Source organism: Spodoptera frugiperda, chromosome 1 (assembly GCF_023101765.2).
Source record: "Spodoptera frugiperda isolate SF20-4 chromosome 1, AGI-APGP_CSIRO_Sfru_2.0, whole genome shotgun sequence".
In the NCBI taxonomy this organism is placed as follows: Eukaryota; Metazoa; Arthropoda; class Insecta; order Lepidoptera; family Noctuidae; genus Spodoptera; species Spodoptera frugiperda.
This window is the reverse complement of record NC_064212.1, coordinates 2,536,073-2,546,779: the sequence shown is the minus strand read 5'-3', so window position 1 is coordinate 2,546,779 and position 10,707 is coordinate 2,536,073. Positions and strand designations below refer to the sequence as shown.

The following is a 10,707-nucleotide window of genomic DNA, read 5'->3' as shown; positions in this document are numbered from 1 at the left end:
CGCGATTAAACGATTCCGCAGTTAATAAAACGTATGTGTCTTTCTATTATTGATTGCTATGGACAATTTTGAGACTGACTTCATCATTGCTGTCGAAGCGAGTAACCATTTTTTATGGTATAAGCTGGTAAACGAGCAGAAGGATCACCTGATGGTAAGTAATCGCCGCCGCCCATGGATAACCGAAACATCAGAGGCGTTACAAGTGCGTTGCCGGTCTTTTGGGGTTGGGAAATTGGGGAGGGGTAATTGGGCTCCGGTAACCTCGCTCACACAACAAAACACAACGCAAGCGTTGTTTCAAGTCGGTTTCCTGTGAGGTCGTGGTATATTCGTGAAGAAGCATGGCTCTCCCACTCTTAACCGCTGAATCACCTAATTAAACAAACGGACTAAAATTTAACATCGTCAAAAATCTCATTGTAGGTAAGCTATAGGTGTGCATACCTATATCGTTTCGGTAAACGACAATTCGCCACCAAACACCAGACCCATTCTATACCACGGTAACTTTTTCCAACCCCTTTTTAGATGTAAATAAGTGTCAACCGATAGGGTTGCCACATCGCCGTCTGTTTATATAGAAAACAGTACAGCTACGCGAATAATGTTTACCTTACCTAAAACCTTTTACTTTTCGTTGATTGTGTTTTTAAATCATCTGGTTGAGATGAAAGAAATGAAAATAGACGCAACGTTTATTTAAATTTCGGTTTCGCTAAGTTACTCAATGAGAATAAGATAATTTTTACTATATTTTTTTAACTGTGTGGGGTTGTTTTTGTTGTTTGTTTTTGGTTTGGTTTTATGGAATATTTTTGTAATAAGTACCTCTCCAAAATGATTTTTGTTCGTATATTGAATTTATTTAAATCATAATCTACAATTATTTTTCAAAGAGCGAAAGAGGTACCTACCTATTTAGGTAAGATGCGTAGCAATTGGCATTTCATTGTCTCTGCCTATCCCTATGGGAGACAGGCGTGAGGTTATGTAATGTATATATGTACCATAGCTAAGTAAGTATTTTTCAACGGCCGATAACGACAAAGAAAATTCACAACTTTACAATAAAATTAAATATTGTATTTTTGTACCTTAAGCAATGTTAAAAACGTGACCTAGCTAGGTTTAAACAGTACGGTACTTAAGTTTGAACATAGGAGTACAAGTAAGTTACAGACCTCTAGCGTGACAATTTAGAACTATTGTAAGTACAAAACAACTGAATAAAATAGTCAAAACCTGTTTATTACGCCATCTATTGACTGAAGTGATAAACTCAACTTTAAACCTAAAATGCAGAACAAACTTAGAAATACTTAGTTTTATAATTATTGTATTATTAAATTACTTATTTTTATAACTAACAATACATAATACCCTATTTAGCCGGTAACAAAATATGTGCTCAAAAGCCTTATTTCCTAATGAAAATCAAATTTGACATTTATTATGACACTGATAGAAGCTGTTTGTTTTTATAGTTTGACGTTTTGTGGTTTTGTGCACCATAACCTAAAAGCGGTCGGTTTTGAGGTTAAAATATTCAGTATTTTTTCAATTATTGTGTGAAAATTGGTAAAACATTAAGTGAAATACGTTTAATTGTGTGTGGTTGACGGCGAAGCCCGATTATTGGGTCTTACGACCCACGTTCGCGTTTGACGTCAAAGTTATTTTAGTCCGGTGTAAATAAAACTTTTGTTTACTGTTTTCTATTCTTATTTTAAACCTAAACTCTATAGTATAGAATTAGAATACCGTAGTATCTCTTACTTTAGTGATTTAATGCTTAAATTTCTTAGAAACATAGCTTCTAGAGCTATTAGTTTTAAAGTTAAAAACCTTTTGCCGCGTTTTAGTATTAATATAGCAGCTATGGCTAACGACGGGCTTAAAAATAAGAGTGATTTAAATTTGGATGAGGTGCCGGTTAAAAAGATGAGGCTTGATACTGAGAAAGACTCGGTTTTGACAAGAACGGTGGCAACTATGTGCGGGGCTTGGAGGCCTGAGGAGGAATATGGAGGGCTGGTCTTCGTGTTCAAGACTAGGGATCCGGGCCTTAGCCCTAATCCAACGAATGAAGCTGATTATCCTGAGAACATTGAAGATTTTTGGGAGGCGACCTTTCCATCCAGCGATGATGAACAGGTAAAGATTTTTATGATTTTTGTTTGTTGTCTAGTTTGGAAATATTTATTTTTATTGCTATACGTGTGTAATAATTAATAATCTACCAGTAAATTAAGTTTCCTATATAATTTTAAAATATTCAAAAATATTTTTCTTCATTTCTACTACTAGTGCCATCTATACAAAACGAGTCGACTTACATGTATTACACATTTTGTACTGGTCTTGTTACTTCACTGTAAAGCTGTAAGATGGCGCTGTAACCAACTTCTAATATTACACGGGGTACTTGGTAGTTCTAATAAAATACATAGATGGCGTTGACACAAATTTTCTTAATAGAGCTAGTTTTTGTTTTGATTTTCTATTGTTTATTTACTTGAGCTAAAAGCCCGGTTTACATTATTCCAGCCCAGCATCCAGTCCAGTACTGGATTGCTTACTGGACTGGATCTGTTACGTCTACATTATTCCAGTTATTTAGAAGCCGTTGAAGTGTGAACACTACAGTGACAATGATTTCAAGAAGAGATCAGTTTCGAAAATGTTTTAAACGAACACTCTTGCTACAAGTTATTAATGAGGTTGATGCAACAATTTGCGGAAACTGCCTAGTTATCAGAGTGGTTGTAAGTGCCTGGCAAGGGGTCTCAGGTTCGATACCCGGGTCGGGCCAAGTATTACTGCGCTTTTTTCAGGTTTTCGAAAATAATTTAATTATTAGCACGGTGACTGGAAATGTGCCCAGTATATGGCAATAGGCTCACCACCTATATTGTCCTTCTTCTGTGTATAGAGACAAACTTTATAGTTTCGTCTTCAGATAACTTCTTCACCATTGTTAAATCCTTTTTCTTCGCAAAAAAAGTCCGCAAAAACAACCAACACGGTGTACTTCGGCAGCACTGGAATGGCACTGGATTGGCCGTCTACATTATTCCAGTTGCACTGGATTGATCGCACTGGACCGAAAAGTACACCGCGAATCCAGTTACTGGACTGGAATGCTTACTGGATTCAGTTCATTCCAGTGCCGGTTTACATTTTAAGTAAGCATCCAGTACTGGACTGGTCGCTGCCTGGAATAATGTAAACCGGGCATATAAGCCTGCTGTGCGTGTCCAATTTACAGGAATTTACTAATGGACATACCGCTGTGTATGAATGGAACATGACTGGTATTGAAAGAATGTTTCTTTTTGTTTTGCTTCTAAATAAGAGAAGAAAATAGGTACTTAGTTACAACTGTTTGGAAAATAAATATTGGTATGAAATGGTCACCTAACTATTCGGCGCGCGGAAATCTGATTTACCTACAATGTTTTAATCATCGAGTGCGGGAATCGAACCTGGTGGCCCAATAACTACGCCAATCAAGTATCAGTAGTGAATAGCCAAATTATCAATTTTGCTAGTCACTTTCCTATCTCCAAGTGCGAACATTCTCGAACTATCCCGAAACCACACTACCTCAGCCTTAGGTGTAACCATGCAACTCAGAATGAAGTTGCAGTTTATCACTCCACCTGCATATTACAAAATGTAATCACACTTACAAAGTCGTAACTTATTGATGCACTTGTGCGCTAAATATTCACCCAGCAGTACTGGTGTGTTACATGTCAAGCTAAACTAAACCAGTATAACTTGACCCTCGAATGTACGGAAAGGTCGTACAAAACTAGACCAAGATAAACTGGTTTTGTAAAGTGTATACTCGTCAAGCTACAGAACCAGTATAAATTGACCCTCAAATGTACGGAGAGGTCGTACAAAGCGGGACCAAGATAAACTGGTTTTTATAAGGTGTACACTCGTCAAGCTACAAAGACCAGTATGAATTGACCCTTGAATTTGTCGAAAGGTCGTCCAATGCGGGACCAAGATAAACTGGTTTTTATAAGGTGTATACTCGTCAAGCTACACATACCAGTATAAATTGACCCTCGAATGTAGGTAAAGGTCGTACAATGCGGGACCAAGATAAACTGGTTTTGTTTAACTCGCGAGCGGACTGTACCAGTATAAATTGACCCTTGAATGTGGGGAGAAGTCATACATAGCGGGACCAAGATAAACTGGTTTTGTGTAGCTCGCGAGCGGCGTGTGTGGTATCCGTTAGCAAGTCGGATGCAGTACACTAATCAGTTTGGGCTACGTTTCACCTGCATTATGCAGTCCTGGTAATATGGTTGGTGGATTTTGAAGATGTTTAATGGTGTGGCTTTGTTGCTTCCTATGGAACCTGTTTTTGGTTTAGTTTTAAATGATATTGTAGCATTAACTAAACAATTACGATTTACTCACGTATGAAGAAAAGCTCTACTAGTTTCGAGTCACAGAGGGACTCATCATCATGAGCAGCGTGCGCAGACGCGGCGACATCGCGCAGCATACCTAGTAGAATAGGTAATTAATTTAGTATCTATCTCTCACGATAGTTTATAAATTATATTGTACCAGTTTTTTGACACTTGAGTTTTTAATTGTTTTGTCAATAATAATATCTTGGCTTTTATTCAATAAAAATAAACTTTTTTTTATAAAAAGGTAAGGAGTCATTAGAATTGATATTGTTAAATATCATTTTCAGCATAATATTATATTTAAACAAGCATGGAATTTTATCCTTAAACCAAAGAAGCAAATCCAATTACCTAAGTATTCCAACATGAAACACTAACTAACTACCAGATGGCCTTACAAAATCTGCATCATGTTTGTATATGTAGTGATCTTAACATTAATTTCCGGACGCTTCGCCCCTTGCATTCGCAACGAGTTATCCGTCCACGATGCGACGAGAAAATTCCGGACTTCAGACAACTCTAGTGGGGGGAATGTGATGTGCAATTTTGTCCATACATATTTGTTATACATTATATAAAATTTTACAAAGCTAAAGAGTTTGTTTGTTCGAACGCGCTAATCTCCGGAACGACTGGTCCAATTTGAATAATTAAGTTTTTAGTCAGTAAGAGTCTGACATTCCCTCTCGTTTCGTCCGGGGCAGGAGAAGTCATTGCATGATTTTCCCCTAAAAAAATGGTTTATCAAATAAAACTGCTACCGTATATTTGTTAAATGTGCAGTCCCATACACCCGGAGGAAGAGCAAGGATGGTGAGTAAGCTATTCTAATTTGATATTAGATACACATAGCCCGGTAGTTCGCCATATGTGCAATTAATTATGCATTTTGCATGCGTGCCAAAGATACGGAGACAGTCTCATAGTTGCAAGTTATTGCATGTAAAGCAGGCTTAAATTGTCTAGTTTATAACGAAAGTAGTGTTTTATTAAGTTTCTGTTTTGAGTTAATTTCAGTCAAGTGCAGTTGTGGAAGTTTTTGAGTTGGTCTTAAGTCTTCAAGCGCTGTTTAAGACGTATTGTTTTAAGGTAGGTACTTATGGCTGCTTATTGTTTGTCGCTTTTGTTGTGTGTTTGTTTCTTGTTGTCTGTTGTTTGGTTTATGTAAGTAAAGAAATATGTTGTTGCGATAAATTATAAGGTAACTATATGTCCTACTGTTATACTATAAAGTGTGGCAGAGCCATGCTTCGGCATGTATAGGCCGACACGACCGGAGTGATACCACGGTTTCAAAGAGAACTGACGTGAAACTACGCTTTCGGTGTGTTTCGTTGTGTGACTGAGGTTACCGGAGACCTTGCTCTTATATCTGGTATTTTGGTTGTCCATGGACGGCGGCGATTGCTTAGCAGCGGGTCTGTTCGTTTACCGGATTTTACCATAAAAACAGTAATCCAGTTATTTCGTAATAAGCCAGACTCTCCAGCTCATCTTTGCTCACTCATCTAAGCTTTATTTCTGTAGGTGTTCAGATGACAATGTAAGCATCTCAAGACGTGTTTACGACATGCTAAATATAGAGTACTCAAATAACTGTTGAAAACGTAGCCTAACCTTAAAAATGTTATTCGAGAAGCACGCGAAACGTAAGAAACAACGCCTGAAATCCATAAAAGATAAAAAAAAGATAACTAAAGAAAGTATAAAATATTCGACACAACAAAGGCGTATTTAAAACGCGTTGTCAACGAAAATGTTATGACAAAGCTGAATTCCTGCGCCCCCGTTGGCTTACAGAATGGCAGACATTCTCGCCAAACTCAACGACGCAAATTCTTTAAAACAACTTTGTGTTTTGTAAGGAACCGAGTATACCTACTGTCTAAAGGGTCGATTTATTTATCGCAGGATTACCTAATATCTGATCTGATAGTCAAAATATGACTATAAATGCCACTAATAACTAGAAAATAACTATATGGAGACAATAATGTTTTGAGACTTCCCTTTGTGACTTAAGTGCCGACTAAGGGGTTAACGTAAAAATCATGTTCACAATCAATCAATAGAGAAAAGCTCTACTAGTTTCCAGTCACAGAGGGACTCTTTATAGTGAGTAAACAGTGTTTTTTTTAAGTTAATTTGATATGTCTCATTAAACTTGAAGATTGCCTACCTAGAACTAGAGTAGGCACATACCAATAGCGAATTGTCATGCGCCATTAACTCGTATGCCGAAACGTGGATCCATGCGAGACACAATGTATTTTCTATTGTTGTCTTATATACCGGCATACAAGAGGTTAAAGGTGACGATGACTTATAGCATTGATAGAACAATCGCAATTTAATAATAATCGCACTTGCGACTAAAAATCGTAATTACAGCAAAATTCTTAAAGTAACTTAGACAGTCTGTCTTAAGTGAGTTGAGTTATTTCAAAGCAATATAACGTTTTAATGTGTGGTCCTACGGAATTATCCGGCGATGTCGTTCGCACAAGTTTTTTATGTTAAAAGCTAGACTTGTGGCTTCAATTTCTGGCTTCAAATTTTATAGCTCTATCGTAACGATTTTGGGTTTTATTGCTACGATTGTAAGGAATTTTACTTGGCTTTCTTCATTTCGGAAATATACAGTAAAATTGAGTTATTAGTTCACGCGGAGTACTGTCGTTTTTGTTAGATGTTTGACAAGTTTGTCAGCGTTTTATTGAAATAAGACAGATTTGTTGTGTTATTACAAGATTTGTTTTTATGGAACAAGCCGCCATAGCCTCCCTAAACCGCTGCAACTCGTGTAAGCCAAGATCTACAGTAGGTACATACAACCATGAAAACATCGGAACACTGAAGTCCGGGACGCGCGTCTTAGGGACATGAATGACTGTTTTGAATCCCGCAACGAAACAAATCAGAAGATATTATTAGAGGAGAAGAAAAAGAAAACGATAGTTTCCACTTTCCTCAGTGCATTTAATGCAGGACTCAGAATGGCTTAAGCTAACTAACTAGGACTAATTAACTCTGGATTAGGGCAGGAAGAAGAACTGTAGTGGTCAAATAACTAGTTTTATATTCTAACAAGAAGTTAAGAATTTATGTTTACTATTTTCTACGCAAAATCCCTAATCAAATCAGCTCATAAAAGGACACAAATCACCCCACTCGAACAAGTACCATATGTATTATATCCCAAGTCATCCACAAGGAAAATATTAACGGCAAAACAGCTCTCCCTAAACCTCCTTTTCATATCGATATAAAAGATTTGATACATAATACAAAAAAGGGTCGCCCATATTACACTAATACGACAAATCACAAATTTAAGTTTCTCAATTTCGTTTATGAAAGTAAATTGGGGACTGTTAAGCCGGTATTAGGGTCCTGCTGTTTGCTGGTATCCCAAATTACATTCTGCCAGTGGTTTTAATGATATAAGCGGAAGATAACGGTATTGGTTGAAAAGTTATGAAGTGTGGTGTTTTGTGGGTTTAAGAATGATTTCGCATATCTTTTTGTAGTTACTGTTGAAAAAAAAATCTTTTTTAAAGAGTAATGACGGAGTTTATTGCTCGGTCTTCTCTATTCGAAGCTACACTTTGGAACGAGTGCTGGCTTCACTGACAAATAGCCTGACGGACAATTTAATTTGACGTTTCAAAAACCCCTAGTTAAGGATTATAATTGAAATAAATGCTTTGACTCACGTAAATGTGTGACAAGGAACTCTACTACTTGTCAGTTGAACTCGCTATTCGCGGTTGCAGCGCGACAATTGCCGCGTCGTGTGTCGCGGAATGCTGCTCATGAATCTGCCTCTAGCATGGCTTGAAACTAGTCGAGTTCCTCGTCAAACAATTACGTGAGTAAGCCGATAACATAACAATTAATTTTTATTCTTTCATAACTAACTAGGTAATTGTGCAATACTATCAATGCAAAAAATAGACCCTAAGATATTCGAATACCTTTTTAAAAACCTGGAATATACAACATTCCTGGCTATATTGAAAGAGGATGAAGCCCCCGCTGTATGTGTAAATTACCACTTCAATTTGGTTCGCAAATATTTTCAGAGCAATTCAATATTGTTAAAGTATCTACCTGGTTTCCATTTAGGAATTTTGTTAGATATTTTTATACTGAAAGTATTTTTCAGCTCGCCTCCCCGTCCGTGGTACTCTGAAGGCCATAATACGTTGGAGTATTTTCTTGGAATAGCACTGAATTTGTGGTAAAGTAACGCCCTAACAATTGGTGTTTTCTCGCGATGCCGAAGTTTTGTATTTCATGGTAATTTGCTTTGGTTTTTTTAGTTTGTAGTTCTGTGTATTGTATGTGTTTCTGAGATTTCTTATGTGAAGAGTGAAATCTCTTAAGTATGAAAGTAAAAGGTCTCAGGTACGAAGTTTCATTAGGGATTTAAATTTTAGTAGTGATATACTCCAGTCAGTCAGTGTTATGTGTAGTAGATAGTTATTCAAAACTAAACAAAGACTATTATCTGATTATGACTGTGACCTCTTTACAAGACACTATCGCAAACCTTAATATTTGTTTAAAGTTGCAATACTCCATTCGAATTTTCCCTATTCAGCATTGCCAACTGCAAAATCAAATCAGTTTACAGCCGAACACATAACACCCGAATCACAAAACACATCAAAAACAAAGCGAAGTTCAAATAACAGGCAACTCAACGCTTCCATATCAATTTCGGCCGACTCCATGTTGGAAATGCTCCGATGAATATACGATAGATTCACCTGCCAGTCTTGGCATCAATCATAGTGCCAATCGCTGTCAGCTGGCAGCAATCTTAACGGACTTGCCAGTAAACTGGCATTGGCTGCCGAATTCCTGCCAATACCGTGTCATGTTAATGCATTGGATGCTTTTGTTTTTCTTTTTCGTTTTTCATCCTTTTCGTGTTTTGTTTTTTTTTTTGTAGCGACAGTTTTGTTTGTGTTTGGCGATTGATTGATTCGTATTGGCAACTGAGCCGATTGATTGATAGCCGTAATTAAGATTGTTTTAGTTCGGTTTTGGTATTCGCTTTTTTGGTTGTAGGAAGATGGTTAAATAATGCGATGTCTAATGGACGATGAAAGTTTTGCAAATCAGATCGGCGTTTTCGAAGATTGATGTGGGTTTCCTTAAGGGATAATTGTGGAACTATTGTGATTTATTATTGGTAGTTGCTTGAGATTAGTAGGTTTAGAAGAAGAGTAAAAATTTATGTCGAAACCAGTAGCTTCGTGACTAAAAAGTGTGATATTTTTTTAAAGTAAAATAATCCAATGACTTCTCTCGCCAGGGCGAAGCGAGAGGGAGTGTCAGACTCTTACTGACTAAAAACCGGAGCCCCGGTAAACCTTCTAGGTAGTCTGCAGCTCCGGATAAACGAGTTGGTATAAAATTAATATCAGTGATGATATTAATACCATCATGAATATATACCATCTGAATCCTCTTTTTGTAAGCCCAAGCTTGTAATTCTCTCTTTTCTGTTCACGTACAGTGAAAATCAAAATTGAATCAGGATTGCCGACTTCAAACCGACACCGCGTTGAATTCACTCGGGACTTGTCAGGTTAGACAATACGTTGAGCTCGAAATTATGTAATCTTCCGTGTAGGAGTATATTAAATGCAGTTACATTATCACTAGTTACTTGTTTGTTTTGATAGGGATCGTGAATGTTGGAGGATTAGTTTCTTTTGTATTAATAAATAAATGAGTATTAATTGATTGCACGGTTGGCGCAGTAGCTGGGCAATTGGTTGCCATGCAACGTGTAGCTAGAATTCCGCACGGAGCAACTCTTTGTGTGATCCACAAATTGTTGTTTCTGGTTTGGGTGTCATGTGCACGTGAAATTGTATGTTTGTAAACGCACCTACGACACAAGACACGATTTGTGGATCACTCAAAAAGTTGCTCCGTGCGGAAATCGGACCCGCTACTCATTGTGCGGCAACCAGTTGCCCAGCCACCGCGCCAACTGTGCAGTCGCATTCTCCTTTAGGGGATACCTATACCGTTTATGTTATTTATTAATATTTTTAATAAGCGCTTTTTCCCTATTTTCAGTAATATGAATTACTTACTCGAGAAGTGAACTGGTGGCGTCGTTTCTCATAATTTACGAGAGGCATTTTATGAAATTATAATTACATTTTCTGCGAAATATTTTACGTGGAATGGTCTCAAAGGTGCCGTCTGTTTAGTGATATTTAATTATCGCTTG

General features: G+C 37.3%; 1 protein-coding gene across 1 annotated transcript in view; it reads left to right on the top strand.

Moving 5' to 3' along the window:
* The first annotated feature begins 1,508 nt into the window (after nt 1-1,508).
* LOC118273278 (pseudouridylate synthase RPUSD2-like) overlaps nt 1,509-10,707 on the top strand; it is a 465,443-nt gene continuing 456,244 nt past the window's right edge. Inside the window, exon 1 of the mRNA XM_050696231.1 lies at nt 1,509-2,157. Coding sequence (XP_050552188.1) covers nt 1,792-2,157 — 366 coding nt within the window. The 5' untranslated portion in view covers nt 1,509-1,791. The remainder of the gene's footprint in view (nt 2,158-10,707) is intronic.